The sequence below is a fragment of the Pangasianodon hypophthalmus genome, chromosome 9, assembly GCF_027358585.1.
Source record: "Pangasianodon hypophthalmus isolate fPanHyp1 chromosome 9, fPanHyp1.pri, whole genome shotgun sequence".
Lineage (NCBI taxonomy): Eukaryota > Metazoa > Chordata > Actinopteri > Siluriformes > Pangasiidae > Pangasianodon > Pangasianodon hypophthalmus.
This window is the reverse complement of record NC_069718.1, coordinates 7,273,196-7,298,592: the sequence shown is the minus strand read 5'-3', so window position 1 is coordinate 7,298,592 and position 25,397 is coordinate 7,273,196. Positions and strand designations below refer to the sequence as shown.

The following is a 25,397-nucleotide window of genomic DNA, read 5'->3' as shown; positions in this document are numbered from 1 at the left end:
TTTTCCAATAACACTACATCATGAAGTGTTTTATTCCTCTTATACCACAGCAATTTGCAACATTAACAATTGTCATACTGTTTATCTGGTAATAGTTACATTTAATGATGTGGAACTGAACACCTGTGAGGTATAAAAGCATATAAAACATATAAAGCCATGTAAAAAAATACATATTTATACTTTACATACCTTTATTCATTAGTCAGACAATTTTATCCAATGTCACTTACAAACCAACAGAACAGATATGAGGCATTTGAGGGATAGTTAGGCAAAATGTCAAGTTATTTATTTATTTATTAATTTTTACACAATTTCCCACTTTATTAGAAATTTAGTCAATCAGCCAAGACATATTTTGTGTTCAAATTTTATTCAATCTTTTCACTGGAGTTACAAGGCTAATCCTGCATTCACACTAGTGAGCACCAGGTTACTTTTTGGCATGTACCATCTGTCTAGCATTTTTAGTTTCAATGCGAAAGATTACTAGCCAAAATGTATAGACTACAGCACACAATTTACTACAGTATACAATTTACTTTTGTTAAAATGTATTCTATAGTTTTAATAAAGTGAATAAAATGTGAAAATTATTTGTTTGGTGTAGATTATGTTAGCAGATTAGCAATGTGAGCTAATTTTTCTAGCTATAAACACTCTCCAGAGATAACAACAATCTCTGTTTTCTTTGTAACGTCTCTATATACATTTAAGGAGAGCTGATATATGTAACTTGATAAGAAGAAACCATGGTTATATGGTTTTCTTCTTCTATTTTCTTGAGTCAATCAGTAGATAGGAACTAAGTTCAGGTAGGGACTAAAGTTGTGAGTGGGAATTGTCGTACCACACGCACCATATGATTGGTCCAAGAAATCATTTGATGCAGTTGTACCAAACCAAGCTGAGAAAATCGCTTTGCCGCTTGTGACTCTATGTCACGCAAGAATATAGAAAGTGAACAGCCACTTGTCGCTTTGTTGCTCTCTGTTTGTCTCACCTGATATCAAGATCTTCCAATGATCAATCTTCATAGACTTGGCTCAAACAGCATAACTATATACTCTTATGTTTAAATAAGCAAATCTGTAAAATAGCATCAATAATATTACATCAGGCCCCGTGGAATAGTACCAAAAACTGATATGATGACAAATTAGCTCCACTATTTATAAATTAGCTCCAAATTTATAATTTTGGTCTTGACATTTTACAAAATATCTTATCTAAAGATGACATTACGCAGTTTAACACTATAGATTGAATGTTTACATAAAACAACAGATTTTGGATGAGCAGACACATCTGACAAACGTTAGATACTGTGCTGATGCTGCTCTCAGCTTCTAAGCGTTAACTGCCTGGCTCCACCTAATAACTAAACATTAGCATTAGACACTACTGTTATCTGCGATTATTTGCAAGTACTTGAACTTTACTGCACTATCTGTCATTATTATTATTACTATTACTTATGTCTGACTGTTCTTTGCACATTATTGCTGTTTGCACATCTGCACTTTTATCCACTGTATGTATACACTGCATCATATTGCATGCTTCATGCTGCTTACCACTACCTGTATACTATTTATCTCAACTTACTGCACCATAATTCTTATTTATTCCATTTAACTTAATTGCCATTTGCATTACTGGTATGCATCATATTGTTTACCACTTTACACTGTACACTGTTAACTTACTGCACCATAACCTTGTTACCTCATTTTAACTTATTTGCTATTTGCACTACTGGTTGGATTCTAACTGCATTTCGTTGTCTCTGTACTCGTACGCTGACAATGACAATAGAGTGGAACCTAAACTAACCTAATTTGAACTTTTTAACAAATTTGACAGTATCTCTAATTTTTGTTTCTCATATATTTACATTCTGAATGAGTTCAGTTGCAAACACAGGACAAGGGTAAATATATCACTTATTTCAGGCTCCATTAATGAATTAAATATTTCATTTCATTCATGAATCTGACAGAGTCCCTTTGCCTTTACACACAGAAAATTGCAGTAATGCGATACTCTAAGGTCAACGAATAAGCATATAGTATTGAGAACTTACAGTAATGAATGCTTCCGTAATGACTGAAGTGTTAGCAAAATAATTTAGAACTGATCTGGTGTGTAGCTTGTTGGCTGCAGATTTGTGTTTTTGTATATTTTATTTTGCATATTTGCAAAGTTTGGGAATGAAATATCACAACTCTAAGTGTGAAAATTAAGAACATTCAAACTAGTTGCGTGTATAGAAATTTATTTGAAGTGCACACATGGGCAAAGACATATAAGCATAAAAGAAAACTAAAAAAGTATAAACCAATTAACCAGATATGTATCAGCCATGTTAAAAGATAAATATCTTTTACTAAGTTAAGCAATGAGATTGTATGCCAGAAACACACAGTCACAGGCAAGTGCTCTACCATAACACACATAACACACAGAACACGTCGTTTAAATAATTACAGTGTGTACATGCACAATAATGAATCATATTTAGACTTGTAACAGAGAGACAGAGGTACATTTAGTATGTTAATTTACAATAATCGTCATTATTAAACGTCTATTAAAGTAAAAACTCATTGTCTAGTAAAAGCGATGAATGTAGTTCAGATAATTAGAATAATTATAAAGCAATATATTTTGGGTAATACTTTCCTCGGCGCTTGTATTTATAGTGAATTAAGTCACTTAAATATAATTAAGTTTGGAATTAAATTTTACAAAATAAATCATTGTAATTATGTTTAGTGTATAATTTACATTATATAGTTTGTACTTATAATAAGATACTTATAATTAGAAATAAATTAAAGCAATCACTAATTTATGTTATTTAAAAATGTTCATAATAAATATTAAGGGTGCTTTAAAGGTGTATATTTTTATGAGCCATTATACCACAGCACTGTTAAATTCTGTTTTGTTTTTGATAAATTTTCTGTAACAGCAGCTCTAAGTGTAGTCACACCTTATCCCACTCTAACATTAGGGCTCTTGTGACTTGTGTCTATATTTTTTTATGATTATGTCTATGGTAGTTTAATTTTAGGTTTTACACATCGAATTGCTAAATAAGAACTGCTGAGAAAATGGCGCTCAACAAATCAATATCTGAAATAATCAATAACTAAAATCTGTACTGATAACTTCTACTGAAAACTGAGATCTACTAATCAATATCTGCTAATATAGTGAGGGGAAATAAATATTTAGCCACTTGCTTTTCTTATTTAATATACTTGCAATGTATATATCCACTTCTAATTTAGACACATAATGTCTTTTGATAGGTAAAAATGCATTTAGACACCACAAATGATCAACATTAGTACTTTGTACTAATTAGCTTCGAGGCATCTACAGTAAGAATTAATTCTCTTTTTGCAGCATTGTGGTACAATTTTGGCCCATTCCTCTTGGCAATTTATCTTCAGTATCAAAATCCTCCATAAATAATGTCAGGAGATAAAGCTAGTCCTTGCAAGCACCTTCACTTTCTTTTTTATGTGAGTTATTATGTGCTGTATGTTTGGGGGTGTTGTTTTATTGAACCATCCATCTTCACCCCAGATTCACTTTCTTAGCTGATGAGATTAAATTCTCCTCTTGTACGTCTCAGTACATCGCTCCATTCATGTTTCTGGCAATCATGACATGTAATGCCCCGTAATACCATTTGCAGAGAAGCAGCCCCATATCATGATGCTCCCACCCCCGTGCTTCACTGTGAATATGGTGTTCTTAAGGATCAGGCGTAACCCTTCCTTCTCACATGATGATCTGATTATTGGCAAAGAGTTCTTTTTGTATGTGAGAGTATATTATTCCAAAATAGTTCTGATTTGTGTAAATGCTTTTAGATGCACATCTATGTGCTTCTTTTTTAGCAGAGAAGTTTTGTGTGAGGTGTCGGTACGAAGATGATTGTGGTGCAGTTCATTGCTTGTTATTCTGTGTGTAACTGTTGCTCCTGCTGTTGCTGTTGCTCCTGCAACTCTTTTCCAGTGACTGCTGGCTTCTCTTTTATCTTTCTTATCATTATTCTGAGGGTATGTTGTGAAATCTTGTGTGACGCACCTGTCCAGGGACGATTAGTTGTGGTTCCCTGAACTTTCCACCTACATGTGATCAAAACAATTGTTCTGACAGGGATGTTTAAGTTCTTTGCAATGGCTCTGGAGCCATTTCCATTTGAGTGATGTTTAATGATGTTGTACCTGAGAACTTTAGGAAGCTTCTTCACCTTCACTATGACTGCTACTTGTTGCGTAAATCTTCCCAACCAATGGCAACATTATTATTTTATAATAATGTCACCGGGTGCAATTTGCTCAAAGACTTTTTTTTTGCATCGTAAATTTGATTACTTTTTGTCTAACATATATTTGTATTTTATATAGTATCCGAATACATTTTCCCCTATCAATTTTTTAAAGATATATTTGTTTTATGCTTATGAATACATATGGTTTTGTTCATATTTATAAGTAAAAAGACAAAAGACATTATGCGTGTACATTTGAAGAGGAAAGATGCACTGGAAGTATATTAAATAACAATATATATATTAAAAAGTATCTGAATACTTATTTCCCCTCACTGTATTTAAGGTCTGTTTACAAAAGATCAGCTAACATCTAAAATCTTATAACTGAGAACTATTCTTTGGATCTCACAGTATAAGTTACCATTTTATCATTTTAGAAACTCACTATCTAAATATTTTTAAGTTTTGGCTTCTTTGCCTTCCAATAGATAGTGTTGAGGTCAAATATTTCACTCTGCATCTGAGCTGTTTTCCAGACAGCAAAAGGGGTTGCTCTTTAGAAATATGGGTACTGTCACAATTTATACCTTCGTTTCTTTTTGACCAGACTGATGCACCAAGGTACAAATCATCACCTTGTATGTTATGCAGCTCACAGTATTTTAGTTTTTTTCAATTCTTTTTGAATTCTTATTTGAATTATTAGAGTAGCTTCTTTAGTCGTATCCTCAGCAGTTGAGTGGCTCCATCACCTCCATGACAACAGTGCGAGGCCCGGTGAGGATGAGATGACTGACTGTCCGATAGTCCATCTCCAAAACATTCACTCCATTTACACACACTACAAACTGACATACCTAAACACACACACACACACACACACACACACACACACACACACACACACATATCAGATTTGGGTTCTCGTTCACGTTAGATCTATTATCTAGTTTACACAGAGTGTTATCTAGCTAACGTGCCCCATATCAGCTTTGTCAGCATATCAGCATAAAACTATTTCAGCCTTAAATTTAAAGTAACTCAGAGTAATGTTCAATCACGTAAACATAAACCTAAACACAGAATTGAAATAATTTTATTTCTAACGGCATTGATATTGCTGATGTTTCTATATACACTACTGGAGTAATGTTATCATTTTGTTATGATGTAAATTAAAATTCTTTAAATGTCTTTGGGTCCTATACATTGTTTACTTATATGTCAAAATTAATTGTTTTAAAAAAATAATAGATATGTTTAATCCCATTCTGTTGTTTCTGCTGGATATAATGATATATACTGTATGTATAAAAACAAGCCTCATACAAAAAAGTATGAGCAATATATTTGCATAAATATGCATACTGTGATATAGCAATCAACAAAATTCAAGTGAAAATGCTTTGAATGCAACAGTAACCTGGTTGCATAAGTATGCACACCCGTTTATAATGGGGCATATGCTCAGAATTGATCTGCAAAGAGCTTACAAAGAATGTATGGGATCTCACTGTCAATGAGGAGAGGAGTATAAAAGAATTTCCAAAACATAAGATGTACCACAGAACACTGTGAAGGCCATCATCAACAAGTAGAGAAAATGGGGGACCATACTGACATTACCAAGAACAGGACGTCCCTCCAAAACTGATACAAGGACAAGAAAAAATCTTATCAGGGAGGCTGCCAAGACAACTACGGCAACATTTAAGGAGCTGTAAGTACTGGTCGCTCCCTGCATGTGTATTCTTCACTTGTCTGGGCTATGGGGTATGGTGGTTAGACAGAAGCCCTTTATAATTAAAAAAATCTAAGCCTGCCGTTTTGGTCTGATGAGATCAAGTTAGAACTTTTTGGGCATAATTCTAAATGTTTGTATATATGTAGACAAATAAAACTGATTCTGATTCTGATATAGCACAAATTATAGACGAAGAAGATAGCATGGTCCCAAATACAGGGGGACCATGCTCTCTTTACCTGTTTACATTTTCCACATTTCAGTGTTTCCCACCTTCATTCCAACAGCAGCAGCTGGTCCGCTTGGATCAACAGCCTGAATGTGACATGGACTACTGCCTCTCACAACAAACCCCCAGCCCACAGCATCCCCAACGATCTACACACAAACACAAAATGGCAGGAAAGAGAATGAGCATTTCCATGAAGATTTGTGTTATATAGGATCAATATTAAGTATAGCAAGTTCTAGCCCAGAAAAGTAAAAAGTTCCTGGAGCTAAAATTGGGTCAAGTTCCTCTGGTGAAAACATACCTGTAGATCACAGATGGTTAGGCTCAGTATGTACAGATACTCACGGTGAATGTCCTCTTTAGGTACTTCCCTCCAGGAGTCTGCAGCTCTTCTGGACTCACCTGCCTCTTCAATACTGACAAACACACACACACACATGAATGCACACAGACTTGCCACTTATAACCAAGGATTAGAAACAATTGATTAGTTCCTTCTGAACAGAAGCCCCCCACGCCCCCAAAAGGCAGAATCTGGTTAGATTGAAATAAAAGAATATGTTACTAATGTTCCTTACACGTAACACCCTGCTGTAATTATAGGAAGCCCAGAGTATAAATAAAACCGAACACTGTATTTAACCAGAAACATTTTCAGAGCATCCTTCAGCTTTACAGTGTGATTTTTTTTGTTTGCAGAATCGTAGGAAAGATACTACACAGACTTTCCATTAACCCATCTACTAAAACCCGGCTACAGTGGCTACAGTAACTAACGTCATATTTTCCTGTAGCCATGCATGCAGCAAGTGACGAATTCTGGACAGAAAGCCCGTTGGCCCTTTGGCAAAATGTTTAGGTTTAGGCTATTCTCAAAATCATATTGGAATGGAAAAATAACATTTTTAACATTGAAGCACTTTTTAAAATAACATTTTCAACCTGGAACAATTTAGACTGAGTTTGTTCATGTTTTTTTTAATAATGTTCAGTGACAAGTTTCGTTCATTTTTGGTACCTGATTATAACACTCATTTATTTTTATTGTGCTGCGTAATTCAGATACAAGCACATGCATAAAAAACAGTGCATTCAAGAAGACATGGGTAACATTTTTACTTTATGTGTTTCTGGCTCCCGGCTGGTCAGGTAGTTGGTCATGTGACTGTCACACTTCCAAATCAGACTGTATGTGTGTTCCACCCAAAACACACCATGTTATCGACCACCATTCTTCACCAGGTAATGATGCGTACTTAGGTTATAAACAAATCTTTTAATCATGAAGAACAAGACAGAGAGAGAAGGAGGGAAATCAAAAGCACTGGTGTTAAAGCATGCACACACACTCATACACATACACACACACCTGACTTTGGGTTATTGAGCACAGGAGAATCATTGTAATACCCGTCACTCCTGCTACCATGACGATACTGAGGGGCGACCTTCTCCTGTTTGGATGGTCCGACTGAGAGAGAGAGAGAGAGAGAGAGAGACCTAATCAAAGGTTGTGTATGTCAAATAAATATAGCAGGCTAATATGTATCCAGTAACTTTCTTGTAGTTGGATGTTTACCAACAAGAGAAGAAAAAAGGATAATAGAAGGGAAAATAAAAGAAGATACATACAGGGGACATTATTTATGTCCTGAATTGTTAAAAAGACAGACATAAAGAGAAGAAAGAGAAAGGGGAAATAGACGGAGGAGAAATAAGAAAGGGAAAAGAAAAAAAAAGAGAACTGTATTTGTTTTTATTTACTGATATTGCTGATATCAGTAATACATTTAAAATATTGTCACACTTTCGTGACTTCAGAAAGTGAAACTGCATTACAATTATTTTATGGCTCAATTAAGCTTTTTAAACTTGTGATTTCTGATCTAGTTGCCTTTCTTTACAAATTGTTTTTTGTTGTCTTTATTTATTTCCAGAAATTTATCAAAGAACAGTGAATTATAAACATTGTTATTGACTGACTCTTTTATAAATGTGTGTCTGTGTGTGTGTGTGTTTGTGTGTGTATGTTTAGACTCACCTGCTGTGCGAGGTCCCATTCTTCTCTCCCCTCACCTTCATCAACTACAGACCTGGAGCCTCAGAGATGTATGACGAGTGTGTGGGAAGGTCTGTGTCAGGTGTAAGGGAGTGTGTGTGTGTGTGTGTGTGTGTGTATGTGTGTGTAAATGTTTAAACTACAGAGTACACAGTGTGGTGGTGGTGGAGGGCCTACAGCGTCTGGTTGCCAGGTTCTGACAGGATGAGATAAGAACTGAACACACTCTCTTTCTGCTTCTTTTTGTCCTTAGAGCACACACACACACACATTGTTTTTTTCCACTGTGTATCCCAGTTTGTACTTGCTTTGAGATAAAAACAGCTCAGTGACGCATGAGCATTACATGATCCAGAAGGCCCTCATGACCATCATCACCAACATCATCTTCATTACCAGCATCGGTGTTGTTACTGCGACTACCATCTTCATTACCACTGATGATGACCAGCAGTAGACTTCGTCATCATCATCATCATCGTGATCATGATCATCATTATCATCTCAACCAGATAACCTTTAACCTAATTAAAGGCCTTCATTATACTTGCAAAGAATGAGTAAGTCCAGGAAGTAAGTTTATGTTGGAAATAATGACACCACTGCATATTCAGACACCGATCAATGTAGCCCTAACACACACACCTTGTGAGTTTACTTTGTGACAGAGTTGGAGGAGAATGTGTGTCGTGTAAGGATGTTCCAGGGTCGTGTTGCCACATGCTGCAGCTGTAACCATCAATACCTGGGAGTTAAATGATAAGAACAGGAAAAACAGAGAGAGAGAGAGAGAGAGAGAGAGAGAGATCTAAACTGATTGATTTTTGAGGATGGAAACTAACCCATTGCCTAAATCAGATGCATTAACATTTACGGTTAACAGAGTATAGTTAAACAAACTATTTTTACTATTAAAATAAGCAATATATAATAAAACAATAAACTAAAAACTAAATCTAAACTAGCTTTGACATAATTACAGGAATACTCCACATTTTTTCAATCAAATCTCAGCTAATCTAATGTAATGTCTGCTGTATCCTTAGTGGGTGTGATCTGCACAATATTTTTTACAGAGAAAAAAAAAAGAAATTTACAGGGAAAAAGAAAGTCCACCCTCCTTCAATTCTATATTTTAATTACCAGGGCCTAAATAACAATTGTGTGGTTCTCACAAACTTCTATAAACAAACTTTTGACAACAACAATGACAAAAATAAAAACATAACAGATTTCAATATGTAGGGTTTTTTTCCCCAAAAAGTAAACCAACATTCAGAAACCAGGTGGGAAAAAATAAGTTCACCCTGTAACTCAGTAACACGTAGAACCATCAACAATAACTTGAAGTTATTCAAGGATCTCGCTGAGAGCAGTTTACATCCCTGGACATCTCAATATGGGAGCAGACATCCTGTCGAGGCAGGGGCCAAGGCCCGGGGAATGGAGGCTTCACCCAGAGGTGGTGAAGCAGATATGGAGAGTGTTTGGCCAGGCTCAGGTGGATCTGTTTGCGACTCAGGAGACATTGCGCTGTCCCCTCTGGTTCTCTCTGACTCATCCAGCTCCTCTCAGACTGGATGCCATGGTACAGACTTGGCCGAGGCTTCGTCTGTACATTTTTCCCCCGATCACTCTGCTCCCAGGAGTTCTGGAGAGAGTGCCCCGGGATCGGGTCCGTCTGTTGCTAGTAGCCCCGTTCTGGCCGGTCCAAGTATGGTTCTCGGACATGATTTCCCTTCTCGACGGCTCTCCATGGGAGATTCCCGTCAGGAGGGATCTCCTCTCACAGGCGGGGGGCACCATCTTCCACCCCCGCCCGGAGTTGTGGAAGCTGTGGGTGTGGCCTCTGAGGGGGCATAACTCCTAGCTTCCGGTCTCTCAACCAAGGTTGTTGAGATCATTCTCCAATCCAGAGCTCCCTCAATGAGGAAACTGTACGCCTTGAAATGGAAACTTTTCACTTCTTGGTGCGGAGACCGCCAGCTCGACCCAGTTAACTGCCCAGTTGGTATAGTGCTGGAGTTCCTGCAGGCCCGATTCTCCGCAGGGTTGACCCACTCCACCTTGAAGGTCTATGTGGCGGCCATTGCGGCCTACCACGCCCCTCTCTGTGGTCAGTCTGTGGGCAGACACCCCCTAGTTACACCCTTGGGGGTCAAGGCTCACTCTACCAGGAGTGTAGTGGTCTCCAAGGCCTTTGTGGCAGTTGTTTCTATGCAGGACATCTGCAACGCTGTGGGTTGGTCCACGCCCCTAACGTTCATCAGGTTCTATGGCCTCGATATGCAAGACACTCCGGGCTCTTCTGTTCTCTCGCCCTAGCTGTGCTCTTCGACACTAGGCAGGGATTTGTAAGTCTGGAGACGTGGGCATTCTTGTTCCCATAGCGTTTTGACGCAGCTCGAGTTCCTGATGGGGAACGTCTCTAGGTTACGCATGTAACCATGGTTCCCCGAGGGAACGAGACGCTGCGTCTCAGTGCCATACTTCCGGCATCCCTTGCTTCATTTCTCAGAAGCTGCCGCTCTATCCACTGCATGTGCTTTTAAGCTTCCTGGTCGCTACGTCACCCCGCCCGTTACGTCTCGCCCATCCATTGGACTGATTACACATGTGATTCAGAGCGTGGTCACGCTGAGGGTGTTCCCATAATGTTTCGATGCATTGTCTCGTTCCCTCGGGGAACCATGGTTACATGCATAACCTAGAGACGTTTTCAACAAATATGGCACTGTGCATGATGAGCAAACATCTCCACCTTGGTCTCATCACTCCAAAGAATATTATTCCAGAGCTTTTGTGGTTTGTTCAGATGCAATTTTGCAAACCTAAGTCATGATCCGTATTCTTTTTCCTAGCCACCCTTCTATGAAAACCATACTTGTTCAGTCTTTTTCTGATTGTGCTGTCATGAACATTCGGATTAAATATAGAAAATATAGTCTCATGTCCACAGTCTGAAGCTATCTCAGATCATTACCTCATCTCATTTAAAATGTGTATTAATCATAGTATATGCACCTTGCCACGTCACCGTGTCAAACGTACGTTCACGTCAACAACTGCACAGAGTTTTATCAGTAATCTCCCAGATTTATCAACCATGATTGGATCACCGTCTGATCCCGAAGAACTTGACCAGGCAACTGAATGTTTAGAATCAACGTTCTGCAACTCACTAGATAAGGTAGCTCCACTTAAAAGAAAAATAATTAGGGAGAAAAAGCTAGCACCCTGGTATAGCGATCACACACGAACTTTAAAACAGACCACTCGAAAACTAGAACGTAAATGGCGTCAAACTAACTTGGTAGTATTTCAAATAGCATGGAAGGAGAGCCTATTGAGCTATAAGAAAGCTCTTAGTGCTGCTAGATCAATGTATCTCTCCACCCTAATTGAAGATAACAGAAATAATCCTAGATTCTTATTTAATACTGTAGCAAAATTAACTAGGAATAAGACCACAATAGAAACACGCACACAATCATTATATAGCAGCGATGACTTCATGAATTTTTTCAATGGTAAAATTGAAAATATCAGGCTAGAAATTCAGACTATTAATTTAAAACCGGACAGTTCTATAACTAACCCTGTAGATGATAATATGATAATATTAGATAAACAACTACAACGCTTTAGTCCCCTTGAAGAGACTGAACTAATTTCACTAATTTCATCATCAAAATCATCAACCTGTATGCTAGATCCTTTACCTACTTGTTTCCTCAAACAGATAATTCCTGAAACAATCAAACCTCTTTTAAAGATAATCAATTCTTCCCTTAGCATTGGCTATGTACCTAAATCTTTTAAATTAGCAGTTATCAAGCCCCTGATTAAAAAACCTGACCTCAATCCCTGTCAACTGTCCAACTACAGGCCAATATCAAACCTCCCCTTTATTTCCAAGGTCCTTGAAAAGGTTGTAGCACAGCAGCTATGCTCATACTTACATAGGAATAACATTCATGAAATGTATCAGTCAGGATTTAGGCCTCATCATAGCACAGAGACAGCACTGGTAAAAGTTGTAAATGACTTACTACTGGCCTCTGATCAGGGTTGTGTCTCCTTGCTGGTGCTGCTTGACCTTAGTGCAGCTTTTGATACCATTGATCATGCTATTCTCCTCAATAGACTAGAAAATGTAGTAGGCATTAAGGGAACAGCCCTTTCCTGGCTCAGGTCTTATTTGACTGATCGTTATCAGTTTGTAAACGTAAATGGTGACTTCTCTTCTCATGCTAAGGTAAAGTTTGGTGTTCCGCAAGGCTCTGTTTTAGGCCCACTGCTCTTTTCTTTATATATGCTACCTCTGGGCAAAATTATTCGTAAGCATGGTATTAGCTTCCACTGTTACGCTGATGACACACAGTTGTATGTTTCAGCAAAGCCAGATGACAGACACCAGCTTAATAAAGTTGAGGAATGTGTAAAAGACATTAGAAACTGGATGCTTATTAACTTTCTCTTACTTAATTCTGACAAGACAGAAGTACTTGTACTAGGACCACATGCAGCTAGAAGTAAGCTTTCTGATTACATAATAACTCTGGATGACCTTTCTGTTTCATCATGTGCAGCAGTAAAAGACCTTGGTGTGATTATCGACTCTAGTCTTTCTTTTGAAGCTCATGTAGATAATATAACTAGGATTGCTTTCTTTCATCTCAGAAATATTGCTAAAATAAGAAATATATTGTCACTACACGATGCAGAAAAATTAGTTCATGCTTTTGTTACCTCTAGGTTGGATTATTGTAATGCCTTACTGTCTGGATGTTCCAGTAGATGCATAAACAAGCTCCAGTTAGTCCAGAATGCAGCAGCGAGAGTCCTTACTAGAACCAGAAGATATGACCACATCACCCCTATCTTATCCACACTGCATTGGCTCCCAATCAAATTTCGTATTGATTATAAAATACTACTATTGACCTATAAAGCACTAAATGGTCTCGCGCCACAGTACCTGAGCGAACTTTTGGTCTTTTATGATCCGTCACGCCTACTCAGATCAAAAGATGCAGGCTATTTGTTGGTACCTCGAATAATGCGGGCTACAGCTGGAGGTAGAGCTTTCTCATACAAAGCCCCACAGTTATGGAACAGCCTTCCACTTAGTGTTCGGGGCTCAGACACAGTCTCAGTGTTTAAGTCTAGGCTGAAAACATATTTGTTTAGTCAAGCCTTTTGTGAATAGTTTTCTTAGGTACAGGGGCAGGTCTGGAGGGTTTCACAGGCATAGAGTGTTGTGGTGAAATGGGATGTTTGGATGCTGTCGCCCCCCCACTCTCACACGTTCACTCAGGTTTGTCGACGGTGGAGTGGCTGGCTGCCTTATGTCCCAGGGTGCCCTCATGTCTGTGTTAGCTTCTGGCTCTCCCTTTCAGTTATGCTGTCATAGCTAGTCTTGCCGGAGTCCCTGCTTGCACTCTGCATGCAAAGTACATCGTGCTTAACCATTAGAGGACAAAAGCTCACCTAACAATCTCTTCCTTTCTCTCCATCTCTCTCTCTCCCTCACTCTCTGTCGAGCTACACATGCTACTTCTGAGATGCCAGTGATGCCAGTGATCCTGACCCCTTCTGCTCCTCCTCGCTGCCTGACCCATCCTGATGCCCTACTTCTGGTTGGAGTTCTCATCGGTTGAGTTCGCTCGCTGCTGCTGGGGGTGGCCCCATATGGACTGCCTGAAGAACTGTTTGGATTGCTGGGGATGGTGCCACCTGGGGGCTGTGGAGATGGCTTGGGGATCACATATGGGGAGCTGTACTGTAATGGCTTGGGACTGCGATTGCTGTAGTGGCTTTGGGGCTGCAGTTGCCACGAGCAGCTTCGTACTCAGGACTCCATCAGTGGACAGTGGATAGATTTTAACCAGCCGGACCTCTTGCAAATACTGTGATGAATTTATTGGTTGCACAATTGCACTATTTGTCCATATAGTACACAATAGAAGGGATTTATTTATAATTGCACTATCCGTTGCACCCAGATGAGGATGGGTTCCCTTTTGAGCCTGGTTCCTCTCAAGGTTTCTTCCTCATATCATCTCGGGGAGTTTTTCCTTGCCACCGTCGCCACTGGCTTGCTCATTAGGGATAAATTCACAGTGATAAATTTAAATATTTACAATATATTTTTGTGAATCCATTTATTTCTGTAAAGCTGCTTTGTGACAATGTCCATTGTTAAAAGCGCTATACAAATAAAATTGAATTGAATTGAATTGAATGAACATAAACATTTATTGTGCTTACAGATGTCTGTGGGTCACATGATGTGACTCTTGGGTTTTTCTTTATATCTCTGAGCATTAAACAGACTGAAGTTGGCCTGAATTTCCTGGAACACCCACTCCTGGGAAGATAGGCAACTGTCTTGAAGACTGTCCATTTACAAACAATTCTTCTCGCTGTAGAATGGTGAATTTCAAATTGTTTGGAGATGGCCTTATAACTCTTACCATATTGATGAGCAGCAACAATTGCTTCTCTGAGGTCAGGACTGTCCTTTCTTCTTGGCATGATGTAGACACACACCTGAGTGCTCAAACTGCTAAATGTTTTGCTTTCATAAAGACAGACAATCTTGAGCATTTTATTAGTAACACCTGGCTGCTAATTACTCTCAATGTTTGTGGAAGTAGGAAGGGTATACTTAATTTTTTCCACCTGGTTTACCTTTTGGGAAAAAATGACTACATATTGAAATCTGTTGTGTATTTTTGTTGTCACCTGAGGTTATTTGTTTGTTTATAGAAGTTGGGCAGGACCACACAATTGTTATGTAGGTTCTGATAAATAAAAAATAGAATTGAAGGAGAGTGTATTTTCTTTTTCCAATGACTGTACACTGAACTCTAAGAACAGTTGTCAAATTCAGTCAATAAACTTTTTAAGTACTTTTAAAATAAATGCTAAACTCTATCAATAAAAGCTTATTATCATACAAATTTCCGTCAACACAAAAAAAAAATAGTTCTGGTTACTTTGTGCTTTTCCAAAGGTTTCATGGTATCCATGGTGACCAGACAGAAAGAGTTTACTCTGAGGTATGCTGGCTATGTTTTTTATGAATAACCACACATTCTTACCTTGTAAAACACAGTTCCGTCTTTGACAGGAAGAAATTATGTAGATTTATACAACAGTTAGTTCTGGTCCACTAATTTGATTGGTCGAGTGGTGTTCCAAGAGTTCTTATGCTTAGTATAACCACACTGGGACGTTTCACTGTGTGTATCACTCTGCTCATCTATGTTTGTCATGTGAAATTCTACTTCCTAGTCTGAAACGGTGACTACAATAGTGTTAGCAACATCATCAGTGGACATGGCAAACAATACATTTTTCAGGAATATAACTTTTGAGTTAAAATATGAAAGCTCATCAGATGAAGATGTAAAGAAAGAAGGGAAGCCAAAGTTACCAGAAGCACCTTTAATGGGAATGTACAAATCAATGTGAGCTAGCTAGCCAGCTAGCCAATGTGCTATAAAGTGAGCGTGAATTTTTTGGGATCTATTTCAGCTAGACTAACAAAAATAAACAAAACATTTGGCAATATTGTGTCCAAAATGTCAGTTACTTGATATTAATTTCTTGTTTATAGAACTGTTGTATAAAAGCAATATCACATGAGCAAGAGTGTTGTTATATTGAATATCTGCATACATATGTGTATATACAGTATATGTATATATACGTATATATAAATCAGTTTGTCCATGGGTATCTTGTGAAATTATTCAAGTCACTGTATGGGATATTTGTAAGCAACTCTAGATTATACACTAGACTACACTGAAGTCCACTTTAATAGATGACTTGGCTGATGCACAAAGCAGAGCTTTAACTCTAGCATATGAAGATCATGTGCTGCAGTGATAAAATCTGGACTAACTAAAAATCCAGTTCCATCTCCACACCTCCAGTGGGAGCAGCTCTGTCATTACAGAAGGTGAGAAGTTCCCTCATTAAGACAGAAACACCAAGAAAAACATAATTATTTGCCTTCATGTAGAACATTTTTAATAATAAAACACTGTTTAATGGTACACTATTATCCTGATTCTTGTCACCAGGCTGTTGCATGAGGCTCATACAGTCAATACACATATACTATAATGAAATACTTTATGGTGAGTTCATGTGAAGATCAGCATTGATGTTTAAGAAAGTGAGTACAATAAACATGGCCGTAAACAGCAGACGGTATTTGTCTGAGTTGTGTCTATGACTCCTGGTAAGCTATGGTATGTTTTAAATTAAAATTAAATTTGGCCTCCTATTAACCCAACAGTCATTTTGAATATAGCGGAACATTTTGTAACATTGGGTAAATCTAATTTGTGAGTTGCAGATCAATGCAAGGTTCAAACAGTGCTTAACATAAAGTTGATGTATAATAGTTGATGTCTGGAAAATATCTAACAGCTTTGTGAATTACACTCTTTCCAGTGCATCTTTTCTGAAAACATAAAACCAGCATTGTAATCAGGGTATGTTTTCTCTTCTGACTGTTTATTTTACAACCAAAAGGTTACTTTCTGCAGCATTAAGAATCTTAACAATACCTAAACTTCCTAGTTTGAACACTGGATGTCGCTGTCCCGTAAAACTAAATACAAAAGCTTAGACCGTCTCCTAAACTCCTCCATTCCTATTCACCATTGTTACTCATGTATCTATGTATGTATTTATGTTAAGTATTTAGTTATGAATTATTCAGCAACTACAGTAAAACGAATAGGAAAGGTGTTATTGTTATGAGAATGAGGATTGAGTTTAAGTCAAAATCCTAAGGGTGATGCACTAAGTCCAACGGATGAGGTAAATGTTATTCACAGAACAACTTCCACTTAAAAGCCTAGGTCCCTGAGCTCTAGGGACATTTGCGTTCAGTACTGTTTGCTGTACTGCAAGGTTGTAGTCCTCAGTTCGCAATTCAACCCAAGGAAGAAAACCTACAGATACAAGTGACCTGGTTGAGGGTGCCAAATCTCTCCATTCATCTGGGAGATCACGTCCTCTTGGAAAGAATGTTGGCCATCTAGGCTCTGCACGGAGAACCACTACCGGCTATGTGTTGGCTTGGTATTGGTGAAGGTGTCCACATGAGTCCAGCCTCGCTACAGCTTTCCCAAATCTGGTCTGCAACCTCTATGTGCAAACACCAGAGATGAGGATAAGTGGATTTGGACTGGAGTTGTGCTTGTGCCGCACGGTGACTGACTCTTGACTCGATTAATGACTAGACTGGCTTGACTTGTGCAGTGTTACAAACACAACTCATAATTTTATTACATTAGAAGCAATCATGCGATCATTTTAGAATGTGTCTTGGTTTTGTGATTTTGTAGTTCTTTTGCATTGTTTTTGTTGTTTTTAGGGGGCCAAGCACTGATGGTGCGTAGGCACCCTATTGTTATTCTACCTTTTCTTATTAGGAGGCCAAGCACCGAAGGTGCATAGGCACCCTATTGTTTTTTCTTCTTCTTCTTCCTCTTAAGTTTTCTTCTTCTTCTTCTGGCTAGGATGTCTATGGCAGCCCATAGAACCATCTAGTAAAAAGCTGTGAAATTTGGTACACTGATTGGGGAAGGTCTACGAAACATTCTGTCCAAATTTGGGCCAAGTGCTGCCAATGTTACCGGCCTCAGACCTAGGGGATATCTGGGTCGGCAACTAAGGACACACAGCCTGTTAAGCACTGTGTACCTGTGAACTGTGAAACAATAAAGAGACAAAATGAGTGTCGTTCCCTTGGCGCGTCATTTACTTCTGAGATCGAACCTATTAGTAACCATGAGCACTTCTCATGTTACATGACATCTGTACATGGGATAACGTGATATGGATAATACATACACACAACATACATGTATACATATGCATCCATTTACCTTACTTATTTCACATAAAAAAACATTGAGTTACATATCACACATAGAGAGCAGAATATGCACGCCAACAAATTCCATATACAAAACTTAAAGGATAAACCAACGTTCCAAGTTCACTTAACAAGTGTCTCACTTTACTCAAAAGAACCAAACACAAATGTGTCACAAACACACATATCAAGAGAAATACATCAACCACTGTTGCATTTAGAACGTTTACAATGTAATTTGCATCGTGTCACACATTGAGCATGTGCATGCAGATCATTCAATATGGCTATTGAACAGCTAATACAACAGGTGAATAGCAAACAACTCATTGCCAATGTGTTTAAAATTACAGACATTTTGCCATACACAAACATTATACGGTACACTCTCAAATGCACTTAAGACAGCGTTAATCATTTACACCTATGACCTCAATTAAATTCGGCCTCAATTTAGCATTCGGCAAAATTAGATTCTCCGAAACATATTAGAATCGCGCACAGTCACTTAACACACTTCGTGATCACTTTCAATTACGTCAACAAAGTCACGTTAATCAACAGAAAAATGTTTCAAGTATATATATATATTACTTTACCTGTGAAACAATAAAGAGACAGACAAAATGAATGTCGTTCCCTTGGCGCGTCATTTACTTCTGAGATCGCACCCGGGAGAAAACTAGTCTCTACTGTGCTTCACAGGAGCGCTCAAGCGCCATCTACTGATGTGGCAGTGTTCTGATACACACATACGCATGTGCATGGATAACTTCACTGGTGATGTTCCTATTTTAAAATTAGGGGGGTATCTCTTTTCCATTAAAAATTTAATGTACCCTTCATTAACTCCTTACGCCAACAGTCTAGCGCCACCATCGGGTGAAATTTGGGCCTAATTTGGAGGTACATTTATGGTCATAACTTTTGAATCCTGTGTCCAAAATTTGAAAGCATCCCTGGAAGCATCCCTGGACTCCCTTGGTCGAGCTGAGTTCAATGCGCCTAATTAGATTTTCTGCCATCTTGGACTGTGTCAAAAACTGTTTTTTTGCTACTCTTCCTACAGTTTTTTCCCAATCATCACCAAATTTGGCAAATGTCATCTTCAGAGTAAGCCTCATAAAAATTAGCAAAAAAACTGAATATTCCAAATGGCTTGTCCATAATGTGCCAACGAATCTGACACCAAAGCCACCAAACAGGAAGTGAGGCTATATCTCAGCAATGACTTTCGTCGTGAGAAATCCCAGCACTGCCAAGCTGCCCCTGTTGGACCGTTGAACAAGGCCCTTAACCCTAAACTGCTCAGTTGTATAATTTAGATAAATGTAATGGCCTTTCACTTCTTTAAGTCACACTGGATAAGGGCATCTGCCATATGCCATAAATGTAAACTGTAGCTGATTAATTTTTTATAACAGCACCTCCAGCTGCATGCGCAAAAACAAATTTGTTGCTATTTCACAAAAAAATGTACTATAATGGTGAAATCTTCTGTAAGGAGATGTTTATTTAATATTTATGGAAGGAATTTCCAGTCAGCACTTTGTAACACAGTTTTCCTCCACTGGAAAGTCTCCATGAGAGAGGAGTAACATTACTCCTTCTCTGTACCATGACGAGAAAAAAAAAGTGATAAGAGGAACTAATTTCATTCGCAAACTTTCAACAACATCAAATCAACAGCTAAAAATCATAACATGCTCAATAGTATATTAAAAATGACAATCATTGTCAAATTTCCAGAGTATGAGAGGAATAAAACATTTTAATGTGCTGTTATTGGAAAATAATAAACTTCTGGTCATAACAGTGGCATCGGTTCAAATCACACCAGCCTGTCATGAATTCTTTACCTATAACAGCACGCACCGAAATGTTTTATTCCTTACTTTGCATGTACAGAATGTTCCCTGGCTCATGAGGAAAGCAGACAAAAATCCATAAACATTCCCTGCTCTTGACTTGTGCACAGCTAAAAGTATATGATGCTTGTTGCAACACTAGCTGTATTGATCTACAGAGAACTGAGGACTAACACAGACTCACAAATACAAATAAGTTTGAAACACACTGGGTATATGGATGCACTCATGCACACAATGGTATTGACTTTCTTTCTCACTCATGTAGCCATGTTCAGGTCTGATACTAGCTCAATAAGTGTGTGTATAAGTAACACAGCCACATTAATGGGTAATATATGTATGTACATGCAATGTCTGTTTAGACTTGGAGCTATGTGTGCGTGTGTGTGTGTATGTGTGTGGCTGGATGGGTGGGTGTGTACGGTGTGTGTAAAGGCATAGGGATTTCGTAGAAGAAGCATGTGTCCACATTCACTTGTCTGTTTGTCTGCGGGAGGCTCCCATACGGCTCTAAGAAGACGGTCGTGGATTTTTTACATGTGAGAAATGTGCTTTCTGTGCACTTTTTTGTGCAACAGTGTTTGCACATCTCTGGTCAAAGTTCACCAGAGGTCTCAAATCTTCTCCTTTTCAAACAGGGTCTGTGTGTTTGAGCTCAGGATTCAACAGGAACTTGCACCTTACTTGAGTGGGAAGCTTAACAAGTCAATAGCAAATGAACCACTTAATCTAAATCTTATTATTCTGTTTCTTTTAATTAGTCAAAAATAATTACTGTATGCTTTCCTGCTGTCATGTTACCTTATCCAATTTCCAATGTATGGAATATGTAGTTAGTAAAAAAAATAAGGACTTAGGAGCTCCAAGTTTAGTTATGTTCATAGAATATTTACTAATTTGGCGAGAGGAATCAGGCAGTTTAGGCAGTATTACATTTTTCATGCTTTTCAGAGCAATTCTGGTTTTGTCCATATATACTCACCTGGCCTGTTACTACACTCATTCACAACATTATCATGTAAATCTAACATATAGGGCACTTTGTTATACTGTTGATACCCCATCTGTTGCTAAATTTCTCCTCTCGCCCTCCAAAGCTGCCTGATTTATCCTGATGCTTTACTTCTGCTTGGAGCTTCTGCACTTGTCGCTCATTTTCTGCTGCTATGGATTGCCCCACATGGACACCCTAAAGAATTACACTTCGCAAAAACAGTCTCACTCTTCCTTCAGTGGATAATAACATAGATACTCTAGATTTGTATCTAAGGGCTGCTGCTCGTACTGAACATCATTTCAACATGCTCAGTACTGTTTGTCTTTACTTTTCTACACCTGTATACTGTAATGATTTACAATCCACCCATCTGATGTCACCTGGTTCCTCACTGAATTGAATAGAATTTTTAAAAATCTCCAACAACACTTCTGTCCCTGATACACTGATACATATACCAGCACCACAGACATGGTATGACTGGTTCACCACCCATGTAATACCTGCTCTAATTGTGGTCACCTTGCACTGATGGTCCCTTTGCATTGAGCAGATGAGTTACAGTCAGTAACTGGTAACCTAGTAAGTGCACCTGTATAGAAGATTTACCTCAACAACCTACTTATATGAAGTTGGCAGTGTACAGCTTTTAGCTATACTGTATTTACTAAATAGTAAACAAGCAATTCAGTGTATATACAGCTGAGTGGCATAGTGGAGCAATAGGTGGTTCCTGATACTGTATAATGGTAGTCTAGTGGTAGTAGAGTGATGGTGTAGTATAGTATCCATGCACCCTGATAATATAATTTAGTTTTAAATCCTGCCTGGACCTTTAAAATATTGCAGCTTCATTTTTATTTTCTTTGTGTTTGTTACTAAACTACTAAACTGTCTTGACTCAGATCAGCAAGGCTAAAACAAGTGCAACCTAGATTTGGGTTTTACGTTTGTGTGTGTGTGTGTGTGTGTGTGTGTGAGTGTGTGCTGTGGAGGGATGAGGGGGATGTGTATGTACACACGGTGTTTACTGGAAGAGGGCCTTGGGTATATGGAGGCGGGCTTAGGTAACTGTCCTAATCTCAATGTTCTTCTCCATACATGAGTAAACAGAGCAGACACAAAAAAATCAACACTTTTAATTTTTGTTTTAACAGAATCACTCGTGCATGGCTAGATAAGTTTGTTTTGTTAACCTACTTTCTGAATCTCATGGCTCACGCTCTCAGTGTAAAACTGTTAGGGAAAAACTGTCAAAGCAATTGACCTAAGAAGGTTTCTTGCTCATGTCATCTCTGGGAGTTTTTTCTTTCCACTGTCACCTCTGGCTCATTCATTAGGGATCTAAATCTCCTTCTGGATTTCTGTGAAGCGGCTGTGTGATCATGTCTATTGTCAAAAGTACTATGCAGTTAAAACTGAACTGAAATCCAATTGAATAGAAGTAGTAGTATATTTTTTAGTAGTAGTATATATATTTCCACAAATTATATTTGTCATTTTACTGCTCACAGATGGTAACACCCTTAGTGACATTTGCCCACTGATTAAATTTTTTTTTTTACACTTTTTTACACTTTTTACACTTTAAGTGATAGCAAGATTTGGGTCAGTGTTAACAAAGCACTTGTCAAGTATTCTGTGCTATCTCTATTTTGCTATTTATATTGCTCCACTGACACAAAATCTCACTGTCCTCCCCATGTCTTTTCAGTAATTTTATAAAAATTAATTTATGCATAATGGCACAGTGGGGCAGTGAGTAGCATTACTGCCTCACAGCTCCAGGGTCTCTGATTCGATCCTGAGCTCAAGTTACTGTCTATGGGGAGTTTTACATGTGTGCAAAATCCACCTCCCAAAAACATTCTGGTAGGTGTATTGGCTATGCTAAATAGCCCCTAGGTGTGAATGAGTGTGTGTGTATATGGTGGACCTAACATGTTCCCAGGATAGGCTCTTGATCCACCATGACCCTGATTAGGATAAAGCAGTTACTGAAGATAAGCTACTGAGGTTAGCTATATTTTCTGCTATTTGGAACAAACTCAAGGTAATTTGAGAGGCATGTCAATGACACAAATGAAAATTTTCACACCATTGGACTGACTGGCTGGTGAGTATTACAATCTGAAATTACATATCGATTTAGTTAGAAGGATTTGCTTGAAATTCTGAAAACCCTGAGAGGTAGAGTTCAGACATGCATCAAGGACTAAAAACCTTTTGCTGAAGATATCCTTCCATTAGAGATATACACTCACCATCCACTTTATTAGGAACACCTGTACACCTGCACATTTATGCACACACAACATTCTCTAGAGTTTACACAGAATGGTGCGAAAAGTAAAAAACACTGATTGAGCGACAGTTCTGTGGGTGGAAACGCCTTGTTGATAAGAGAGGTCAGAGGAAAATTGCCAGACTGGTTTGAACTTCTAGGAAGGATATAATAACACACATGATAAGTCTTTACAACCGTGGAGAACAGAAAAACTTCTCAGCATGCAGAAAAATAAAACATTGAGGTGGATGGGCTACAACAGCAGAAGACCACATCAGGTTCCACTCATGATGTGGTCTTCTGCTGTTGTAGCTCATCCATCTCAAGATTTGATTGTGTTGTGTATATTGAGATGCTTTTCTGCTCACCACTGTTGTAAAGAGTGCATATTTGAGTCACTACATACTTCCTGTTAGCTCAGACCAGTCTGGTGATTCTCTTCTGATCAGTTTCTGAAATACTCAAACCAGCCCATGTGGTACCAATAACCACATTTTCCCCTGTTCAGATGTTTGATGAGAACATCGCCTGAATCTCTTGACCTCTAACTGCACTTGATGTATCTGACTTTTTTAAAGGGATGAATGTAAGCTGATTTACACTCTCAGTAGTACTGACTGAGAGATGAATGCATGGAGAATGGTATTTCAGAATAAGCAGTGATAGAGTGGTCATCACTGACAACTGACATCAGTACGCTTTTAGTGGTAGAACCATTTTACAAAATCAGAACATACATTATAATAAATTTCAAAATATCTCTGGGTGCAATACGTCCTCTTTACAAGCCTTCAGTGATGAAACAAGCGTAGGAGTGCAGTCAATATGAGGGCAAGGTAAATATGCTGAGTCAATCGATTCAAAATTTTGCTTACACTCTCCTCTCTTCTAGTGGTGATCAGTGATCGGGTGTTTGGTAGTGGTGATCAGTGAATGACTGTTAGGTAGTAGTACACAGTGACTGGGTGTTTGGTAGTGGTGATCAGTGATTGGGTACTAGATAGTGGTGATAAGTGATTGTTAGGTAGTAGTGATCAGTGATTGGCTGTTAGGTAGTGGTGATCACTGACCAGTCACTTGTCCTTGGACAGTGGTGATCACTGATTGTTTGATAGGTAGTTGTGACTGGTGATTGTTTGTTGAGCATTGCTGAACAGTGATTGATTGTTGGTCAGTTATGATCAGAGATTGGTCCTTAAACAGCATTGAATAGATCAGTGATCAGTAATTGGTCATTGGGTATAGCTGATAAACGATTGGCTGTAAAGTAGTTTTAATTATTAGTCATTGGAGTGTGGTGATCAGTGATAGGTTGTTGGTCTTGGTTTTCAGAGATTGGTCCTTAAACAGTGGTGATCAGATTACTGGTTGTTCATCGGACAGTCATGATTAGTGATTAATCATTGAACACTGATCGGTGATTGGTCTTTGGGTAGTAGTATTGAATGAATGGTTGTTGGATAGTGGTAATTAGATGACTGATCATTAAACAGTAGTGATCAGTGATTGTTCATTCACCAGTGTAATCAGTGATTGTTTATTGGGTAGTAGTGATCAGGGATTGTTCATTGGGTAGTGGTGATAAGTGATTGGCTGTATTTGTAATCAGTATTCATTAGTTGGTGATCAGTGACTGGTCATTGAACACTGTGATCAGTGACTGTTTTGTGTATTTAGATGGCTGTTAGGTAGTGGTGATCAGTGATTGTTAGGTGGTGGTGCACAGTGATTGGCTGTTAGGTAGTGGTGATCAGTGATTGTTAGGTGGTGGTGCACAGTGATTGGCTGTTAGGTAGTGGCGATCAGTGATTGTTAGGTGGTGGTGCACAGTGATTGGCTGTTAGGTAGTGGTGATCAGTGATTGTTAGGTAGGGGTGATCAGTGAATGCCTGTTACACAGTGGGGATCAGTGATTGGTTGTTAGGTAAAGGAGATCGGCTGTTGGCTAGTAGTAATGAGTGATTGGCCATTGGGTAATAGTAACCATTGGTTGGTAG

At 38.4% G+C, this 25,397-nt stretch overlaps 1 protein-coding gene across 2 annotated transcripts; it reads right to left on the bottom strand.

The window, feature by feature from the left end:
* Positions 1–2,264: 2,264 nt before the first annotated feature.
* LOC113547098 (DEP domain-containing mTOR-interacting protein) lies at positions 2,265–8,528 on the bottom strand. Of its 2 annotated transcripts, none has more exons than XM_053237260.1 (5): positions 8,318–8,528; positions 7,646–7,747; positions 6,622–6,692; positions 6,284–6,422; positions 2,265–5,157 (listed from the first exon to the last, which is right to left on the bottom strand). In XM_053237260.1, exons 1-4 carry the CDS (start codon positions 8,334–8,336, stop codon positions 6,288–6,290), a joined length of 327 nt encoding a protein of 108 aa, XP_053093235.1. In that variant the 5' UTR covers positions 8,337–8,528; the 3' UTR covers positions 2,265–5,157; positions 6,284–6,287. The 2 variants fall into 2 exon arrangements, with proteins under 2 accessions (XP_053093235.1, XP_026803114.1); XM_026947313.3 differs by having other exon boundaries at positions 6,318–6,422; positions 8,318–8,495.
* Between the last annotated feature and the right edge of the window lie 16,869 nt (positions 8,529–25,397).